Source organism: Theropithecus gelada, chromosome 18 (genome assembly GCF_003255815.1).
Source record: "Theropithecus gelada isolate Dixy chromosome 18, Tgel_1.0, whole genome shotgun sequence".
NCBI lineage: Eukaryota > Metazoa > Chordata > Mammalia > Primates > Cercopithecidae > Theropithecus > Theropithecus gelada.
Genome location: NC_037686.1, coordinates 24452529 through 24475214, shown reverse-complemented (window position 1 = coordinate 24475214; position 22686 = coordinate 24452529). Strand labels below are relative to the sequence as shown.

Below are 22686 nucleotides of genomic sequence, written 5' to 3'. Positions count from 1 at the left end.
TCACTAAATTTGGTCTGCGTCTGTATTAAGGGCTACATTATTGTCTTCTGACTTCCAGACAAACTGCTAAGCACCAAGAAAGAAAGCACTTAGCTGCTTTTAGTCATGATCAACAGTTTGCTCATAAGAGCCTAAAAGGATCAGAAGTGGGCAGGGAAAGGATATAGAAGACCTCTAATAGATCACTACAAGACATCTGAGGTTGTTTATAGAGAAAACACCATGTTTAGACTTCATTACAAGCACAGTTTGGCTTATAGAGTAGTGACTGACAGGTAATGATCACAACTGATGTTGTTGTAATTCTAGATGGGATGTAATAGTATGTATATTTAATGTACAATATCTGTATAAAATTTATGTCACATCCTATTCTAATGCTCCCATACACTTCTGCACAGGAATAGAAGGATATGGCATTCATGTTCTCTTTAATCTCTCTCTGGGGCATTAACCTGTGCCTGGGGAGCTTCTCCACTCATTTGTCTCTGTATTGGTTTGGGAGTAGTCCCAAGACAAATAAGTGGTATTAAATAAAGAGGCATTAGCTAGAGACGTTTAGCTAGAGACCATATAGACAAATCTAACTTACTCATAATTTTTTGAGAACTTGCATTTCTAGGGGTAATAATAACAATAATGATTACCAGTTATAGGATAAACATTATCTTATTTAATCCACAAGTACTGTACCTTCATCCCTGTTTTACAGCCAAGGAATCTGTAGCCTGGGGAGATTAAGTGGCCTGTCTAAAGTATTCAGCTAGCAAGGAATTAGAATAAACATTAAAGTGCAGATATGTATGACTGCAAAGCCAAATTTATGAATATCATCATCATCATGTACATTAATGTTCATTATCAGCCTTGAATTTGCCTTAAATTCCTTCATAGATTATAAGCATATAGAACATTAATTTGCAGCACAGGTACCACATCAGGAATGCCCTGGACAACTGATTTGATGATCATTTAGTATAACTGGCATCCTTGATTTCTAGGTGTTAGATTCTAGAAGGAATATTCATTCCTAGAGTTAAACATGTCTCAACTAAAAACAATGTCATACATTCAGAGGTAAATTATGTGATCCTAAAAAAGACTTCAGTGACAAATATGTTATATATTTTCTCTGTGGTGTGCTTTGAGAGGCTGTTGATAGAGGAAGTGAAATATGTACTGATGTCCTTAGAAGCTTAGTTTGGGGCTGGGCATGGTGGCTTACACCTGTGATCTCAGCACTTTGAGAGGCCAAGGCCAGCGGATCACCTGAGGTCAGGAGTTCAAGACCAGCCTCGCCAACAGGGCAAAACCCTTTCTCTGCTAATTTTAAAATACAAAAATTAACTGTACGTAGTGGCAGGCACCTGTAATCCCAGCTACTAGGGAGGCTGAGGCAGGAGAATCCCTTGAACCTGGGAGGCTGAGGTTGTGGTGAGCTGAGATCATTCCACTGCACTCCAGCCTGGGTGACAGAGAGAGACTCTGTTGTTTTTTGTTTTTTGGTTTTTTTTTAAAAAAAGAAGCTTTGTTTGGTTTTGGGAAGAAAGGAAGCGGGGGTGAAGGGCACTGCATAGTTAGGTGAAAAGAACACAATGTTAGTCCCACCTTCGTGTACTGGATGCTTGGCCTAGGATGACTAGCTTAATCTTGTTGCCCTTAGTTTTCTCATACATTAAAAGGGATTAATAATACATACTTCATAGGATTATTATGGGAACAGAAGGGAAAACTACTTTACCTTTTTTTGCAAAAGGTCTCAAGCATAGTACACACTCAACAAATAGTGGCACTTAATTTTTACTTTAAGAAAATCTAGTTCAAGAAAGATTTGTTGAGCCTTTGCAAGTGCAAAACAGATTTTTAAAATTATTAAGAAACAATCCCCCATAAGCTAGAATAGGAACAGATGGGTAAACAGATACCTGAATTGTGAAATTAAAAGTGCTACTTAGCAGAATGGACAAAGTGGGAACATTAAGAAGAGAAAGGTTAATTCTTTCTTTGTGATATCAAAAATCTTTTGCAGAAATGGTAGAGTTTCAACTGTATTTATAAGGAAAGAAATGGTATAGATTCTGAAAGTTTTCAGCTCATGTAAGGTTAATAGAGATTTGCATGACACTCATCCATTCATTCCAACATTTCTTGAAAGCCTCCTATGTGCCAGGCACTGTTACAACCTAACAGGGTGAACCCATGGTACTTCCTTCAAAGAGCTTACAGAGTAGTGATTTATACAGAGAGACACTTTGTATTTTTATTCTGAAATTTCCTATAACTTATTATTTTGAAAAAATTAATAGTATCCTTGCGCATATTGTAAAAAGCAGTCATTGAGGCCATAACTCAGATCGGTAATAAAGTACAATGGAAATTCTAGCACCATTGCCATTCTTTCACAGTAATTTGTCATAAAGAAAAAAATCACTCTGTAAATTCCCATTTTTTCCTTCTTCCCTCTACCAAATTAAGACTTAGCTCAAGTCAACCTTTGAGCTTCAATTGTATGCACTAGATACACAAACATGAACAAGACACATCCGTCTTTGAAGAGTTTACAATTTAGGGAGGGTATAAAACATTTAACATCGTAGATTATGGCAAAATTCTTTCCCAAGATTTGTTTTCTATGAAAACCTAAGGGAAAAATAATAGAAAGCGAAGTAGAATTTATTAAATTGTTCTTGTAGTGCACCTGCAGAATCATTTCTATCCTAATTTCTGCAGGCACACAAGGAAACCAAATTAAGTCTTGTGTTTATTGCCTGTGTTGGGCATCTTGATGTGCTACTGTGTAAACTTAAATTTCTGTTTGCTCAAAACTGTTAGCCAGAGGCATCTTGTATTTCTCACTAAGAAATTTTATAAAAAACAGACAAAGGAGATTAAGGCAATAGATAAATTGGAATGGCTTAAGTAGACCTGGCATTCTTCCACAATAAGTGCTCCTGTTTCTAAGACCAGATCGTATTTTTTGAAAATTCAGCTACACTTTGTTTTTAAGAGACATTCTTAAAACATAATGGCACAGAAATATGTAAAAAAAAAAATGGGAAATACATATTAGGCAAACATCACCCAAAAGAAGGCTGACGTATGATATCAATATGTAAGGCAAATATAAATAAAGATGGATAACATAAGAATAGAAGGAACAACACATCAAAAAGATATGACAATCATAAACTTTTATGAACCCAATGACAAACCAAAATGGAAAAAACAAGGCAGTTACAAGTTGAAATTGACAAATCCAAATCATAGTAGGCAATTTTAACGAATCTCTATCAGAAGCAAACATATCAAGCAAACAAAATTTTACAAGTGAGAAGGATAGAAAACATTTCAACAGTAAAATTAATAAGCTTGTACAAATGAGTGAGTATAACAACCTGCAGTGAACAGAGAGAAAATATACACTTTAAAGTATACATAAAACATTTATGCAAATTGATCATAAATGAGTCACAAAAGAAGTCCAGTGAATTTTGAAGAATTATCTACTTAATACATTTCTTGACTACAAAGCAACAGTTAGGAATCAATACAGTTGTCTCTGGAACAACATGGGTTTGAATTGTGTGGGTCCACTTATGCTGAGATTTTCTTCTACCTCTGCCACCCCTGAGACAACAAGATCAATCCCCTTTCTTCCTCCTCCTTCTCAGCCTACTCAATGTGAAGATGACGAGGACAAAGACTTTTATGATGATCCACTTCCACTTAATGAACAGTAAATATACTTTCCTTATGATTTTCTTAATAACATTTTATTATCTCTAGATTACATTATGGTAAGAATATAGTATATAATATACACAACAAATAAAATATGTATTAATCGATCATTTATGCTATTGGGAAGGGTTCTGGTCAACAGTAGGCTATTCGTAGTTAAGTTTTGGGGAAGTCAAAAATTATATATGGATTTTCAACTGCATGGAGAGTCAGTCCCCCTAACCCCCACATTGTTCCAGTGTCAACTATAATTGGAAAAAAATCAAGATGTTTATAATGTTTTAATACATCCCTTGTAACTCATCAAAGAGGGACTCATCATAGAATTTACAAATTATTTTGGTTACATCAAAATATTTTGATATATCAAAACATGTAGGATGGAACCAAAGTGGTTCTTAGAAGCAAATTTGGAGCCTATAGATATATTCATTTTTTAAAAAAAAGAATAAAAGGGATTGAAAATAAACTAGTTAAAAATTCAGCTCGGATGTTAAAAGACAACAGAGTAAACCTGAAGAGAATGAAAGGTAAATAAAGTATTGGAAATTAATAAAATAGAAAATAGAGGAAAAGTAGATTGACCAAACCAAAAACTGGGTCTCCCCAAACAACTAACATATTCATAACTCATAATTTTTAAGATGATTTTTACAGTAATCTTGTAGACACTTAATGTTTCACAATGGAATGTCAATTCAATCTTTCTTCACATTCCTATGTCGTAGCCCATGTTGCTGGACCAAACAATAAAAGTTTCCATTTCATACCAAAGGGAAAAATGTGAGACGTTTGTACTCGAGTAATCAAAATGGAATATGTGTTGGCTTAAATTAGCATCTACATATGTATGAAGCACTGTTCCCACTGGTGTATGTTACAGAAGATTAAAATAAATTTGGCTTGGGGTCTCAGACATCAATAATGGATTTCTCAGGACATAAGAAAATTTTACATTCCTGTACCCACTTTCAAGAAAATAAAACTTACTGCCACAAATTAGATTTTATCTTATGATTTCCCTCCCCTCTTCCCTCCCTCCTCTCACAAACCTAGCTCCCAAATTTTGGATTGAAGTTTTCTGCATATCCTTCACTGTTCCGATAACCCCCAGCAACACAGTTCTTCCCCGTGTCCATAGCTTGGTTTCTGCCTCAGGCACCCTACAGCTCTCCACTTCTTTTGTACCACCTTGACTTTCCTTTTTCATTTTCCCCATTTTCAGGTTTTCTCTCTCTCCGCTCTTATCCTGTCTTTTAAACTTCTCTATTGCTTTAGTCAGACAAGTATAATAGGACATTCTCATCTTTACTTCTCAGGGAACCTGATATGAATTCATCCTAGAAGATAGTAACCTTATTTCCCTTGTCATTGTTTCATTTTATACCTTGACCATACAATGTAAAGAAAGCGGAAAGACCCACTTAGCCAACTGCACTCTTCCAAGTGTTTTTTAATCCTGAGAAAAGGTGACATAAACTGCTTACTGAGGGGGCTCTCTGAAAAACCAAAGGCACTAAATCTCACATGTACGTCAACGAGACACAAGAGTGCTTACTTCAAATAAAAGTAAATTAACTACGTCAATGCATATCTTGACATCAAAGAGATTTACTAATTAAAAAAAAACCTTATTAACTCTAAATGGAATTATGGCTAATATGAAAAGGCCAAGTGCTTTATTAAATTACTGCCATCTTTCCTCCAGATGTGGGATTTGCTTTTTGACATTGCACAAACCCAGTGGCAACACTTAACAAAATTCTGAAAGCACCAAATGGATTTCATCAGGATTTTTTCATTTTTACATGAAATAAGCTTTAAATAAATACTCTTGTCATCTGCCTTCCACTTCCTGATTTGGTCTGACCTACTGACGTTTTCTGGGCAGAATAGCAGGACATAAGTAAGAAATCTTTGACTCCCTCAATATCTTTATAAGATATTATTTATAAGTACAAATAATATCAGAGGATTCTATATTAAAATAAAATTTTAGGAGCAACTTTGTAGATCTTCAAATAATTTTGAAATTAATACCTTCCCTCACTACTAGAAATGTAAAATATTGTAATATTGAACATGCATTCCTCTGGAGAGTCTGATTGCTTCCTTCCAGTTAAGTATCAGTGTATTAAAAGATCAACCCCAAATAAAATGAGAAGCAATTGAAAAATTCATTACCTTTCTTTATAGACAGGTATGAATCATATAACCTAGACTAAATGAAACAGACAAGACCTTGGAAAGACACAGGGCACCAATATTTAAATTGTCTAGGAATAGTGATAATTTATACTTCTTAGGAATAAAACTTGGTAATAATGTCTTTCCATGATCTATGCAGTGATTTACCACATCAGAGTATAATTTTTTCTTAAGTTCAATAGTAATCTTAAAATTTTATGCTACTACAAATACATTTCTGGGTTTAACATATTTGTGCTTAAAACTTCTTTTCTATAGTTAGATTAATTTATTTGGGGCAGTTTTTCCAAAATTGAATTGCTGAGTAGGCATTTAAAACCTCATTGAAAATAGCCAAATGCAGACATAAAGATTATACCAATTTACATTTCCATGAACAAGGTATGAGAAAACCCATTTAATCATATCCTTGACATCCAGCCTGCTCTTGATGTAAAAAAAAAAAAAAAAAAAAGAGAAAGAAAAAACTTTCTGAAGGAGTAATCTACCAGTTTACAAACATTTAGCAGGAACTGGTGTCTTCATTTTCCTTTCTTTGGCTACTTTAAAGGGTATAAATACTGCTGGCATTGTTGCCAAAGAGGACCGGAAGTGCTTGAGGAGGAGCAAACAACCTTGTCAGTGCTGCATCATTCAGATTGCTGAGCTCGTCCACATATTCCAGTTGATTTAACATATCTTAGTTGACCAAGTATTATGTTCTAGGCCCTGTTTTAGACTAAAGGAAGCAAAAAGGATTAAGATACATTGTTATTCTCAAGGAGGTTATAGTTATGACTAAACCATTTTTCTAAATAGCTTATATCAGATGTTTAAGGCAACCTTCATACTGCCTATTATAATTCTAGGGGAACATCTTCTAAACCATGGGTCCCCAACCCTTGGGCCATGGACTGATAGCAGTCCATGGTCCCTCAGGAACTAGGCCGCACAGCAGGAGGTGAGTGGCTGGCAAACAAGCAAAGCTTCATCTGTATTTATAGCCACTCCCCTTTGCTCACATTACCGCCTGAGCTCTGTCTCCTGTCAGATCAGCAGAGGAATTTGATTCTCATAGGAGGCAAACTCTATCATGAACTACACATGTGAGGGATCTAGGTTGGGTCCTGTTATGAAAATCTAAGCCTTATGATCTGTCACTGTCATCATCCCCAGGTAGGACCATCTAGTTGCAGGAAAATATGTTCAGGGATCCCACTGATTCTACATTAGGGTGTATAATTATTTCCTTACATATTACAATGCAATAATAATAGAAATAAAGTGCACAATAAATGTAATGTGCTTGAATCATCGAGAAACCATTCTCCACTGACCTGGTCCATGGAAAAACTGTCTTCCACAGAAACAGTGCCTGGTGCCAAAAAGGTTGGGGACCACCGCTCTAAACTATCTCTGATGTTGGTATCATTTCTAAGTCATTATTTCAACAACTATTTATTAGCAACTTTCATATGCAAGGCACTAACCTGGCAGATGCAAGTGGCACATAAAAATACACAAGACATTAAGCATGCCTATTGAGAGACAATATTCATGGGTCTCTAGGGTTTCTGAACATCTTGTGAGCAGGGGCATTGACACCTTTTGTTCTAGCTCATCTTTTGGAGAATGTTTGTATCATGAACAGCCTTAGAAGGTAGAGATAATGTCTCCCTTTGGATCAGAGGGCAGTGTCCGTGCTGTCTAGCATAATAAATTCAAGGGCTACCTCTGGAGGAAAAGGTAGGTCAGGTTTGCTTATAAAGGATTTGGTTTCCTAATCTCTGCTATAACACAAGCCCACTCTGTGTGCAGAATCTACTTGGGCCTCTCTGAGTCACCTCATGAGACTTGGGGAAAGGGGACTTCGTGTGAACATGAAGTTCATGCTGACTGCTGCGCCAAAAGCAATCAATACTTTGTCTGTGATCTAGGAGTCTCTTATCTTCTGCCAGCTTCCATATAAGTGTGGCACACTTACTTGTTAGTTTCCAAGTAGGTAAACTCTCAGACTTTCACACTTCTTGATTTACTGTTTAATAAGGAGATTAAGAAATGCACAAAGATAACCATGATAACCACAATACGTTATTATTGTGGTAATAGTCACTCAAAATACTATAGAGAAGGACAAAATTGATTCTGACAAAGAGATGTTTTCTTGAAGGCAGTTAAAGATGAGCCTTGGAGAATTTTCAAGGTGTAGGAAAAGAACTTGTGCGGGAAAAGGAAAGCCTAACAATTATAATTCGATTCCTATTTCTCTGACTATTCTTTCTTGGTATCTTCTGCTTTGTCCAAGATTCTGTCATTTCCCTTCTCTCTTTGCAATCTATGTCCTTTCTGGGGATATCACATCCGTTCCTATGACTTAAAATGTGCATCTCTTTCCCTAATTTCTTTCCCAGCTCCAGATCCTTATTTCCAATTGTCTACTTCATATATTTTACAGGTGACTCAATCCAATATGTCCAAATCGAACCAATTCTTTCTCTTTCCCTTCCTCCTCCTGTTAACGGAATAATCATTCCCAGGACCCAAAGCAAGGAATCTACAAGGATTTCTCACTACTTAGGTGGGCAAGTCACCAGAAAAAAGAAAGTCAGTTTAATAGCATCAGTCTGATATCAACGACATTGCTAGAGTTCACTAAATGTTGAGACTGTCAATAAAACCTGCTCTGACCTGGGAACTATTTTGTCCCTTCAAGGTGACTTTGCTTCCAAATAGTGGAAGTGAAAATTCAAACATTTCTGGAAAGTAGATTTTCAGTTTATATCAAAAACCTTTAAAAAAGTTCATACCTTCTAATACAACAATTCCCCATGTAGGAAATTATATTAAGGGGAAAAATGTCATGGTTATGCCCAAAGATATATCTACAAGGATAGTCATGAAGGAATTATTAATAATAAAAAATTATAAACAATAAAATGGTCAAATAATAAAGAGTTGGATAAATTACAGTATGTGCATATGATGAAATACTACACAGTCATTAAATATCACCTTTTGGAATATATATCAATGTGGAAAGTGTTGACAATATATTGTTAAATGAGAAAGGTAGACTACAGAATTATACTATAGTTTAATCCAAACTAAATAGATATACACATACATATATAGAAAAAGTAAAATACACAGCCAATATGAAGAGTGATAAAAAGTTAACTTGGGGTGATGGGATTATAGGTCATATTTTTCCTTCATTATATGTTTTGTATCTTAAAATGTTATAAAATAGATATTTTAAACACAATTTTTGGGAAATTTTTAATTTGCTTCTGAGGTGGGGGAAAGGCACAAACTCTTTAAGACATGGGTTTGGAAATGATTAGAAAGTCTACTAGGGAAGTTAAGTATAATCTTAAGCAGTTCTAAGTACATTAATGTGATACTCTCAAGCCTTCAGAGACCAGGAACTTAATGTGTCCAGTTTGAACAAGTATAGCCCAGGGAGGTACCCAGCATAACCACCATCTTTCTTGTCTTTCCCTTCTCCCTGCTTACTACAAGAGATGGGAGAAGAATCTGCAACCTAGGAAAATATGTATGATAGCCTTTCTTTAGAGGACTTGTCAGCAGGGAGCTAAGATCTCATTATCTTTCTATGGAAGGCTTAAAACTGGAAGCCGTCTGTAAGTGACTGACACTGAAACTCCTTTGAAGATTCAAATCATCAGCTCAACAACAAACTCGTATACATCCTTGGAAGATTTGGGGCACTAATAAATATTTAATAATATGAATGATTAGTTTGACACTAAAAATAACAAAATGAAAGGTTTCCTACCTCTGCTTTGCCACATTAAGTCAATAAATACATTGAGAAAAATCTAAATTATGTCATAAACCATAGACTCTTGTAGGTGCAAAGAACCTCAGCTTATTTAGTTAATGAATGACATAACCAATTAAGCTATCTGTTGCTTTAACCAATAGTTTAAGTGTAGTATTAAAAACAGTTCATTCACATACGCACAATGAATAATTAGTGATTAGTTAGCAATTCTGCTTTATTTTCAGAAAGAATTTATTCAAATGGCAGAAAAGCCACACCCCACGCAAGACCATTTCTCACTACCAGCAGCTTCTCAAGAGGAGGTCTTGTGCTCGGTTGAGAGTAAAAGTAAAAGCACCACCTACAAAGAGGTAGCTTTTTCATAAACCCAAACTTACAACCTATGAAGTTACACATACACATGCATACACATACACATAGAGACACATATATGATGATTTTGGTAAATTAAATAATTAAGTTATCATCTACATTTTTGCTTCTGAGTATTCATAAATTTTAGAAACTCCTACAATTTTAACCTTTAATGCCCCCTCTTTTGATGAAATGTAAATACTTAATGAACAAAAGGAACTATTATTTTGAATGGTGGATTTTAAATTGCAGGTTGTGGCCGATTACAGACTGTGAAAAAAAGTTAGTGGGTCATAATTAGCACTAAAAATAAAGAAATAAATAAAAAGTAAAAGATCAGGAGGCCGTAGATATGATAAATATGCGAATAAATATTGTTTGTATAACTTTTGTTTCAATTTATATGTATGTGTGTACTGGGTCACAATATGATATGTATTTCTAAATGGAGATTTGTTATGTATTGTTTTGAAAGCAAAGAAGCCTGCATCAAATTTCATTTGCAACTGGTGATATTTTCCTTAATATTCCTGTATTGGCACTGTAATATCTGTCTTATCCAGTGATCTACTTAAGAAAGGCATGTCCTATATCAAAAGGGAACAATGACAAAGTAAATTTGAGCTTTTTTTTTTTTTTTTTTGGAGACAGAGTCTTGCTCTGTCGCCCAGGCTGGAATGCAGTGGCATGATCTTGGCTCACTGCAATCTCTGTCTCCCAGGTTCAAGTGATTCTCCTACATCAGCCTCCCCAGTATCTGGGATTACTGGCATGCACCACCATGCCTGGCTAATTTTTGTATTTTTAGTAGGGATGGAGTTTCACCATGTTGGTCAGGCTGTAACTACTGACCAAAAGTGACCACCCCCCTCAGTCTCCCAAAGTGCTGGGATTACAGGTGTGAGCCACTACACCCAGCTGGTTTGAGTATTTTTAAGAGACTTTCAGAAAGTGTCCATATGAGATATGCTTTTTTATGGTACTTTTATCCATTCAACATATGTATATCAAAATATACGTATGCATGCATATATGTCACTCTATATATCTCTTCAACACACACACACACATACACACAGTCTACTATATGCCAAATGCTAGGGATGCAGAGATAATAAAGAAAGCTCTTCTGGGGGTAAAGTCCTAGTAAGGAAGATAAAAAATTAACAAACAATAACACATATGCTAATGATTTTAATACATGTTAGAACTGCTAGTCTAGAAGCATAATCTCTAGTTGGGTAATAAGAGTGCAGATCTTGAATTCAATGAAATTCCAATTTTCAGATGAATAAAAAGAATTGGGGCCAATCTGATAGGAAACCTTGCCATTTGGAATTAGAATCTCAAAAATCTTGAACATTTCTAGACTTGATGAATATTGTTTATAATCAAGAGATTAGAGCAGCGTGAAAAAGAGGCAAGAGTGACCCTGGGACTGAGCAAAGCCTGCAAGCTGCTGCATCTCTGATTCCAGCACTTATGTCCCAACCTGCAGTCGCCAACCTGCAGTCGCCAACCTGCCCAAGAGAAAAGATGAAGGGGATGCTAAGAAGTTGAAATCAAGGTGAAGGATGGACCACAGAAGACTTGCAAGGTTGTCTGTTAAATCTGCTTCTCCTAAGCCAGAGCCCAAACCCAAAAAGGCCCTTGCAAAAGAGGGAGAGAAGGTACCCAAATGAAAAAAGCATTCCTGATGCTGGCAAGGATGGGAATAACCTTGCAGAAAATGAAGATACCTAAACAGACCAGGCACAGGAAGCTGAGGCGCTGCAGATGCCGAGTGCAGTGTGTGTATTTTCGATATCTGTGTACTCTGGTGACAGCACTTTGAAATAGGATTTTTTACCAAATTATATGAAAGTGCAGAATTTTGTTTTCCTGTTTTTTTAGGCTATGTTGTTAGCACACCGAACACTTCATTGTGGTTTTCTGAGGAAGGGGCATATATTACCAACAGAATGTTCCTGAAGCTGGATTGGTGTGGGAAAACACCTTTCCTTTCTAGTTTTGAGAGTCTTCCTCTTGGCGTCCAGGAGGAAGGATTCCCTGAGGCTGACACACATAGCCACCTTGGCACAAATGCCTGGTGGTGTGGAAAAACTAAACTGCATTTTTATGTCCTCTTCTCGCTCTCTGCCTTCAGCGTAGACTTAACTCCCTTAAACCCAGACACCTGTTGGAACCAGACCTTCCCAAAATCAGTTACCCGTGTGCCAGGCAATCTGGACTTTCCAGTGGTACCATTCAGATGGCATCCCTCAAAAGAGCAGTGGTTCCTGTTCTAGATTGTGGCTGGTCAGATAAATTCCACCATATCTTTTCATTTCTTGAAAGTCAGGGTTGGCTCATGAAAAGTCAAACAACATGCTAAATGTGAAATGTCAACCCTTCATTAAACTTTCCCTTACATGTTGGTTTTCCTCATATCAGAGTGTCCTGGCTCACATAATATTCTCGCGGTCAAGTGTGATATCAAAGTTCACAGCCCTAGTGATTTTTTAGGTCTCTGCATTCTTTTCCCTTTCACTTAATTGCCATGTGATCCCCAGAGCTAACTTGAAGGACACTCCCTGGCTAACGCGTTTTGCAATATCTATATCCTCATTGTCTATGAAATTCAGTGTAAAGCCCTTGGCATGGCATAGAAGGTTCTTCCCTTATGTGGCTGGGTCAGGGTATCAAATGAAGAGTTCGTTTGGGTTTTAGAATGGCTTTCTGATTTGAATAGTCCATTGAAGGAGAGAATTTGAAAGCTGTTCTATATTCTTAATGACTGTCTGCACATGTCCTGCCTGATACCATGATTGTTTACGAAAAGTATCTTTTTTTTTTGAGATGGAGTCTTGCTCTGTCTCCAGGCTGGAGTTCAGTGGCATGATCTCAGCTCACTGCAAACTCCTCCTCCTGGATGGCGATTCCCCTGCCTCAGCCTCCCAAGTAGCTGGGATTACAGGCATGCGCCACCATGCCTGGCTAATTTTTTGTATTTTAGTAGAGATGGGGTTTCACCACGTTGGCCAAGATGGTCTCAATCTCCTGACCTCGTGATCCACCTGCCTCAGCCTCCCAAAGTGTTGGGATTACAGGCGTGGGCCACCGGGCCTGGCAGGAAACTGTCTTAATAAAGCTGGATACAAGGCCAAGCATAGTAGCTCCCGGCACTTTGAGAGGTCTAGGTGGGTAGACTGCTTGAGCCCAGGAATTCAAGACCAGCCTGGGCAACATAGCAAGACCTAGTTTCTACAAAAAATAAAAAAGATTTTAGCCAGGCATGGTAGTATATGAGTGTAGTCCTAGCTACTTGGGAGGTTGAGGCAAGAGGATCGCTTGAGCCCAGGAGTTGGACGCTGCAGTGAGCCATGATAGTGCCACTGCATCCAGCCTGGGCAACAGAGTGAGACCCTGTCTCAAAAATAAATAAATAAAATAACAAATGAAATGAAATAAAATAAAATAAATAAAATTTTAAAGCTGTATACCGTTTGGCTTGGGGGAAAAAAAGGAGTTGCAGTGACCTACAAAATAATATAGTGTGAGAAGATGACAGTGCACTGATTACTCAATTCAACAAACATTACTTGAGCACTTGCCATGTGCCAGGCATGGTAACAGGGGCTGGTGAAACAGAGGTGAAAAATAATACTCTTTTTATGTCCACAGTCAATTGTTGTCTAGTAGGCAAAGCTAATATAGGAAGATAATTAATCAGAGCACAATTAGTACAGGCAAAAGAGGTATTGCAAGTGCAATGGTAACACAGAAAAAGGAATCTCCTTGGAGAAGGAGACACAACAGTTCATGGAATGCAGGAAGTTGGAGCTGGAATTAGGTTTTCACGGTAAGAGAAAAGGAGAAAGGCATTCTAAGCTGACAGAACAAGCTCTGCGAGGGTATGCATTAGCATGACACATTTGGGCAACTACAAGCAGGTGCTACCCCGGATCATAGGGTATTAGAAGGTAGCCAACAGGAGTGAGGTTAGGGAGGCAGACCCAGCCACATAAGGGAAGAACTTTCTATGCCATGCCAAGGGCTTTACACTTAATTTCATAGACAATGAAGATATAGATACTGCAAAAGGCGTTAGCCAGGGAGTGTCCTTCAAGTTAGCTCTGGGGATCACATGGCAATTAAGTGAAAGGGGAAAGAATGTGGAGACCTAAAAAATCACTAGGGCTGTGAACTTTGATATCACACTTGACCTCAAGAATATTATGTGAGCCAGGACACTCTGATATGAGGAAAACCAACATGTAATATTTTTATCTTACAAAGCTGATAATGCAGAGAATTAACAAGTTATGCATGTATAAACAGTAGAGTCACAGTTAGGAAGTCGGCAAGTGTCCGTCACTTGAGTCCTGTAGTGTCATCTACCTGATTCACCTTTGGGCTTATCAATAGCATATACAGAGTCGTCATGATCACTGCCTGGGTCTGCTGGTAGCAGGCTGGCTCACTGTGGAATAAATGAACCCCGCAGACTCTAGATTTGCAATGAAGTCCCCCAGCTAGGTTTTTCATTTAAAAAGTGTTCTTCTATTCGTTGCCTGATATAACTATTTTCCCAAATCTAATCATTTCTTACTTTTCAAATCTATTCAAATCATCATTTGTCTCTTCATCTTTTCTGTAAATTTTGCCCTTTAAAGCCAATGGTTATTTTAATAATAATAGCAAATGTTAATACTTCCATAGCACTTCCTAGTATTCCTAGAATAGCACTATTCTAGTATTCTCATACTAGAATAGTATCAGGCACTATTCTAAATGCTAAATGTATACTAAATGATTAAATCCTCATATCAACCCTATGAGATGAGTACTGTCATTATCTTCATTTTTCAGAGGAGGAAACAGCAAGTTTCCCAGGACACTAAATAGGAGCAGAGCCACTAATCCAATCCAATCCATTTGGTCCTGGAGCTGATATTTTAATTCACAAGTCTTAGTGTGTAAAGGTACTCAGTAGGAACAAGGGACCAGTGCATCAAATGTTGCCTCAAAGAAAACTTTTCTTGGATATTCCTTTTTCATAAACTTCAAAGTCCTGTAAGTTTTGTCCCTGCACCAAGTTGTAATGCTTTTGTAAACATAGTTTGCATTGTTCCAACAACCTTAACAAACATGTTTGGAAGTACAGTTCAGCCAGACTGAACGATTACCACTCTCAACTGTTTTTTTTTTTTTTTTTTGGTTTTTGACAGTTTAACCTATACTTTCCATCTCACAAATAAAATCCTTCTGCAAGAGTTCTTCCAGGACATGAAACTTACTAAGGATTTGCAGCTCATTAAAATTTCCTCCTTTTAATACTCAAGATTGAAATAAAACATTTTCTGCAAGGTCAGCAATAGCAGATCTAATGTAAGTCCTTTATTGATTTTTAAAAAGTTGACTACATTAATCTTTTTACTTTTTATCTTGTCTTTAAGTCATAAGTCACCAGTCCTTTTGTGAGAGGAAACTACTTCTCTTATTCTCTGAAGCTTTTCAAGAGAATATAAAAGTAACAAAGTAATTTTTTAAAAAATCAGCCTACCATGTAAGGGTTTAGGATCTACTTAGAGGTTGAAAGACCCTTGACCCTGCACAGTCTTAGATGTTTCCTATGCCATTTTTGGAGTCTGAGCTTTATTTCCAGAAATGATTAATCATTCAGAAAAAAAAAAAAAACAGTTGCCACTTAAATCTTTAAAGTTTTGAAACTTTTTTTTTTTTTGAGACAGAGTTTCGTTCTTGTCGCCCAGGCTAGAGTGCAATGGCAAGATCTGCGCTCACTGCAACCTCCGCCTTCTAGGTTCAAGCGATTCTCCTGCCTCAGCCTCCCGAATAGCTGGGATTACAGGCACCCGCCACCACGCCTGGCTAATGTTTGCATTTTTAGTGGAGACGGGAGACAGGGTTTCACCACGTTGGCCAAGCTGCTCTCAAACTCCTGACCTCAGGTGATCCGCCTGCCTGGGCCTCCCAAAGTGCTGGGATTACAGGTGTGAGCCACTGCGCCCGGCCGAAACACTCTATGTGAGCCATTCTTAGAACTTTATGGACTTCTGATTCTCCATACACTCTATAGTAAACTACTCCCCACTTTTTTCCACAATTTTTTCAAAAAATCAATGTGAATGACTCAAAGGTCAAAACTTTCAGATGAATTTTGTGAAAATTATAGCTAATGCTTCAAAGGGAGAGGATCAGGAAGGTGGGTGTAGAAGAATCTGTTTTTCTTCAAATGTTAATGGAGTGGTTTATTAGCACAGACCTTTTAAACCAAGCCAGGAAAAGGCAGCGGGATGTTTTCAAGTCCCCTTGGGCTGGCGAAGTGGGTACTTGCTGTACCTTATCAAGCACTGAACACTGAACACGTGTTGAAAACAGACCTGATACGCATCCTTAGCAACCACTCACCTCTGCTATTTTAACAAAATGTCAAGCAAGAGAAAGAAAGAAAAAGAAAGAAAGAAAGAAAGAAAGAAAGAAAGAAAGAAAGAAAGAAAGAAAGAAAGAAAGAAAGAAAGAATTAGCANGAAAGAAAGAAAGAAAGAAAGAAAGAAAGAAAGAAAGAAAGAAAGAATTAGCATACAAGGCAGGACATGCCACCTTTATATTCTGAGCTCTGTCCACAGTGAGCAGGCCATGCCAAACATTGGGAGAGACAGAATGGTTGATCATGCAAAGCAAACTGTAGGTTTGAATCCCAGCACGGCCATCTACGAGTTATGAAATCTTGCTAAACTACCTAATGTCTCGGTACACATACCTAGAAAACGAGAATGATCCTAACCTTTAAGATGAGAAGGGAACTGAGTGGGAAAAGCGGATGAGAACAGCTGACCCAGCAGCCTCCCAGTAACCTAGTTTTCCCTTCCCATCTCTGTGTCTACGGTGTTTGGTGGCCTCACCATCTCCCGCCGCCTCCAGCAGTTCCTTCACTCAGTGAAGGTCCTAGACCGAATGGCCACCTTCCTGTATGTGGGTACTGATCACCCACCACCTTTCTGCTTTTCGGTGCTATGCCCTTTTTATCTTGTCTAGCAGCCAAAGCTGACACTGGTGGGAGTCATTTCCAGCTCCGATGGTGGAGGAGTAGGGTTGACAGGAAATGCCAAGGCGTGCTCCACGCCTGCTGTCCCCAGCCCCGTTGGGCTGTGGCACTCTCCTGACCAAAGTCTGGGTCACCAGGAAGCAAGACGGAGCGCCACTAAAGGTCTCTTGTGCCCTGTATTTCGCCACTGCATTGCCAGGATAGGAGTGGAGGCGGACGGTGTCCGACACCAAGACTCAGGGAGCGATCCCTGAGCTCGCTCGGCAATTCCCGGGCTCCGGGAACGGGCCTGGGCGGGGAAGGAGTCGGGGCGCGCAGCGGCACCCGGCGAGACTGCAGGGCGCCCGAGCGGTCGGACGGGGGAGCGAGAGCTAAAGCTTGCGGAGCGCGCCGAGCCGCGGGCGCTGGCGGCCACGGCCAGGGAGCTGACGCCGAGCGGAGTCCGCCCGGCCGCGGGAGCTGCGGGAGGCGGAGGCCGAGTGGGGGGCGGAGCAGGCGGCGCCGGGGAGGCGGAGGCGGTGTCTCCCAGAGCTGCGCAGGCGTTGCTCGCACCTTGTTGATTAGTCAGTGCTGGGAGCGCTGCTATGGCGTTTCTCAGACCCGCGGCTCCTCCTCACACGCTCGAGGCGGAGGGAAGGAGGGGTAAGAGGAGGAGGAGGCGAGCGGGCGGCCGCCGCAGCTGCAGACCCAGGGCCAGAGGAGGAGGCGGAGCGGGAGCCGCCGCAGCCACCCGGGCCGCTGCCGCCGCCGCCCGCAGCCGCGGGGCTGCTCTAAGTCTTCTCCGGGCGTGAGGGCACGCGGGGCGCCCCAGCCATGCCCCGCAGCGGCAGCTGAGCCGGGCGCCGGTCCCCTCCCTCTGGGCCGCCCCAGTCGCCGCGCCCCCCGGCTGCCCGCGGCCGGAGCTGCCCGGCGCCTCCCGCGCGCCCCAGACCGCGAACGCCAGCAGCGGCGGCCGCTGAGGCGCGGGTGGTGCCGGCGGCGGCGGGGGAGCGCGGGACAGGAGGCGGCGGGGAAGATGGACCCGGCGCCCTCGCTGGGCTGCAGCCTCAAGGATGTGAAGTGGAGCTCGGTGGCCGTGCCGCTCGACCTCCTGGTCAGCACTTACCGGCTGCCCCAGATCGCGCGGTTGGACAACGGTGAGTCCCAGCTGGGGCGCGGGGCAGACGGGCGAGGACAGCCGTCTCCACGCGGGTGTGCGCGCGTGTGCTGGAGAGGGTGGGACCCGAGGGGAGTGGGCTGCCCGCCCCCGAGCGCCGGAGTTGGCCCGAGCGGCTGCCGCAGCCCTGGCGCGTTGCTCTCAACTCCCCCCAGCAGCAGACAGGGAGGTGGAAATCAGAGTCCTTGCAGTGTAATTAAAAAGGACGCCCTAAAAAAAAAAGTCAACATAGGGAGACCTCTGCAGATCGTAATTTTGGACGCCAGCGATCCCTCTCCACCCGCCTGCAAGAATTACTCAACTAGGGAAACCCTGAAGAGTTATCTTAGGCAACTTTCTTGAGACTATCATTGTGCTCTGGGTGGCATCTTAATTTGGGTGCTCTCCTCCCTGTCTCCCCCATCCCCCGCCAAACAGATTTAAGAGGAAAAGCTCCTGGGTGACCATTGAAAAGGATCATATTTCTCAGAGACCTTGTATTACCGCTTGTCTGTTTTGTTTAACCCAACCGAAAGTAATTTAGGTCTGTGTGTAGAAAATGTTTTTAGCAGAAGTGATGGTATGCTTAAGGTTAATTATTAGGTTAGCGCATTTCCAGCCTGGAAAAAAAAAATAAATCACCAAAACATATTGATTTGGAACCTGAGCTCAGAACTAACAAGGGTGTATTTCCTGAAACTGACCACCAGAAACCCACCCAGCTCCTTCCCCCAACTGTTTATTCTGCGGTGTGACAGCTGCAAACACATCGTTGCGCATACTGTCAAGCAAGTAGACACCTTTCAGTTTGAGAGTGATGACATGTAAGGTGGCAATTTAGGTGTGTTTGGACTTCTCTTGTTTTCATCATAACTTCAGTGGGCTTTGGCTTCATGCGATTTTAGACTGTTTGCAGAAAGAAGCCTGCCCTGCTGTGGGGCAGCTGTGGAAGTACCCGGGCCCAGGCTGGCAGACAGGCAGGCAGAGCTGTGGCTGCACAGGCCAGGTCAGGAGAACACTAAGCAGAAAGATGTCATTTCGAGTCACAGGCACTAGGGTTACTCCTTGTTTCCTAGGGTAAAAGAGTGGGTAACATGAGATGTATACATATACAAAGGAGTTTTTATTCTGTTTCTTATCTGTGGGGTTTGATTAGACATTTGTATATCTGATGGGAAAAATAAATGCAGGCAACTTCGTGAAAGCTGGAAAACAGCCTTGGCTTGCTTGCTATCCTCGTTTGATTGTTGGTAGTAGTAGGGTGCATCGGAAATAAGCTGGAAGTTTTAAAATTAGTGATGAAGTGCAGATCACAGTAGCTGTTGAAGCGGAGGGGGGGATTGGGCGGGACACACAGGTGGTGTGTTGAGGCGTTTCTGCCTAGAGTGGGGGTGGGAAAATGTTGTGTGCTTTAAATAGCATCTGCAGACCTGAATTGGGGTGTGTGTGTGTGTATTCGCAACGTTTCATTTCCTCCTCCAAAATTTACCTTTTCCTACCTTCTCTCATCTCTGCACACTGCCAAATTTGGTAGCTAGGCAGAGAGCATTGCTGCATGTGGTATAAAAGTCACTCAAAAGCTTCATTAAACTGAAAGTTTAAAGGGGCGGAATATCACTTTCAGACATGACTTTTAGTTTTATTTCCCACTTTTCTATCCCTGCCATTCATAAAAAGGATCTGAATCAGCAGTGTACTCATCCCACACTTCTTTCTAAAATGAGGACGTGGGTAGTGAGTCTTAACACTGTGTCCTTTCAAGCTGTGGAATGGATTTTGATCACTACATGTAATTCCAATTCTTCATTGTAAATTTCTCTTATTTCCTTATTGCCGCTTGAGAATCATAGTGGCACATACACATTTGGAATCATAGCCAGATACTGCTTTATAACTTGCTTCTTTCACTTAACAGTCCCATCTCATTTAAACATTTTTGTTAACATGATTTTTAATAACTGCCAAAGAGTTCATGGGCTAAGCTATACCATGTAATTTCTCCCCCTATTGTGGACATTATTAAGCTATATCATTTTGTGCTATTAAAAATTGTGGTATAATGAATACTCTTGTACATACATCTGGGAGTTTTTTGGTTAGAATATATTTCTACTTTGCTGAACAAGCATGTCAGTACTATTAAAATCCTTGATACACATTGTCAAATTGCTTTAGAGACTAAAGGAAATCCTCATTTATACCAACGTGAGCATTGTGGTAGTATCAGTCTGCCCACATGCTGAAAATACTAAGTATTTACAAAAAAATTCTCTACTAATTTGATTGGGGAAAGTGTTGTTTCAGCAGTTGAATTTGGGTAGACTTTAAAAGAGTCAATTGTAGATTCTGTGCATGTTTTTAAACATGTTTCACACAGTTTAGGACAGGTTGAGGACATGCTGGCATATTTATAAATGTTATAGGTGAAATCTTAAGTTTTGTGCTATCCTCATCCTGTGTTTGCCTTTTCCCCAGTTTTAGTACCGCAGGTACATTTTACATCGCACACGCCCACCCTATACTTAGACATGAAAGGTAGTCATTTTCCAAATCACTTGTTTTTAAAGAGACTAGAACAAAATTGAAAAACATGCCAGTAGTTGACATTATGCCAAGAGGAAATGATTGGCTAATTTTAAATACTTTTTAAAGAACATTAAAAAAATCTAATTTCACAACTATTGATTATCAAAAGCCTACTATGGGCTGGTACATTTCTGGATGCATAATATGTATTGTCTCAAATCCTCAGCAACACAATTTTTAAGAACTTCAGAAACCTAAGATTCAGAGAAATTGACTTGCCTGAACACTCGTACCTAGTAAATGGTGGAGTGGAATTTCCAGCCGACCTTCTGACTCTGAAGACTGACCTCTTGTCTCAAACTGGGCTACCTCCTTATGCTAAAGGAGAGAAGGGTTGAGGTTGTTCTGACATGTGCTCTAAATAGGTTCACTGTGTCTCTGAGAGCTTGAGGACTGGAAAGTCAGTATTTTAAAAACAATGTAGATACCAAATTAAGTGCTGGCCTCATCCATCATATATACGACTTTCTGCTTCCCAAAGGAGTGGCTGAAAAGAGGCAAGAGGCAGTGGGGAAGAAGAGGTTACAGAACAGGAGAAAAAAAGGAAAACATTGGGGTTCGAGGGCCTAGTAATGTAGATGTGTCTGTTGAGATGACTCTTCAGGACATTCGCCATCCCTAGAATATTCACTACACGATATGTAAAGAACTCTCCAATTCTTTGTATTATATGTGCCACTCCTGAAGTGCCAGGTAGATAGATGTGTTCAATATTACATCCTTGATGGTGAAATTTGCCTTTGTATGATAAGATAAATACAAAATAAGTGAGCCTTTATAAATATTGCCCCATAAGTTTTTCTGGAAAACCGAAAGAAAGGTACTCTAGCAGTTCTCCTTGGGAGATTTGATGAGATATATCTCGTCAGCTGAGGTCTAAGCCCAGTCAGCAGTACAGTTAAAATCAGATATTTAAACTGATTGATATCAGTCTTATAAACTGTTGGCTGTAGAACTGGGTTCAGCAAATGTACTTAGGACCAAGGAGAGGATGGAGAAAATACTAATCCTCACTCCACCCCCAGCCATCCTCAGTCAAAACTGGATAGGTGGGAAATTGTTCATTTTCTCTCTCCTCCTCATTTCATCTTGGATAGACCCTGAAGGCTTGTATTAGAGTAGCATTCTTACAACCTTTTTGCTTCTATGCCTCGTAAAAGATTTGGTGAAACTCTGTCCCTAAGCACATTCTTCAGTTCAATGCTAAAACTTTTCATCCTAAGTTTAAATACTTCAGGGGATGTAATTTCTCAGCATATTGTAACTGTTAATATTTTAAAGTATTACATCATTCTAAAAACTCTAGTAAAATGTATATTTGATTTCCAATATCATTTGTTTAAAAAATTCATGAGATTCAAGAATCAATCTTTTGAAAGTTAAACATTTTACATCTTTTCTTTATCTCTTTAAATTCTTACTCCATTTCCCTTCCACTGTATAGAATTCTCTCTCAGTGTAATATATTTTTATGCTTGAAAGTGTTCTATTGATCACTCTGCCATACTCTCTGTAACTTAAAAAAAAAAGTATATAGATTGAAATCCAGTATTTCATATTTATTTTGATCATAAGACTTTCCATATTTAATGATTGCTGGTTGTTTTTTAAAACAAAGAATTGGAAATAACCTGACTTAACAGAAATAGTTGTTACCTAAATACTAGAGGCTTTCACCCTGCAACATGAGTCAATATTTTTGTTCCTTTGTTTGGTTCTCTACCCAAGGTCTTTGCACCCTTGGGCAGTGCATCTTAGAAAGATGTAGAGAAAGTATATACAGGTGCATTACTTTTGTAAAGTGGTTGAAGAACCATTGTGAAGGGG

The 22686-nt window shown here is 39.8% G+C and overlaps 1 protein-coding gene across 2 annotated transcripts in view; it reads left to right on the top strand.

Moving 5' to 3' along the window:
* The first annotated feature begins 18106 nt into the window (after positions 1 to 18106).
* Positions 18107 to 22686, top strand: part of GAREM1 (GRB2 associated regulator of MAPK1 subtype 1) — a 206987-nt gene continuing 202407 nt past the window's right edge. For both annotated transcript variants that reach the window (XM_025365646.1, XM_025365645.1), the window contains exon 1: positions 18107 to 18274. In XM_025365646.1, coding sequence (XP_025221431.1) covers positions 18154 to 18274 — 121 coding nt within the window. In that variant the 5' untranslated portion in view covers positions 18107 to 18153. The remainder of the gene's footprint in view (positions 18275 to 22686) is intronic.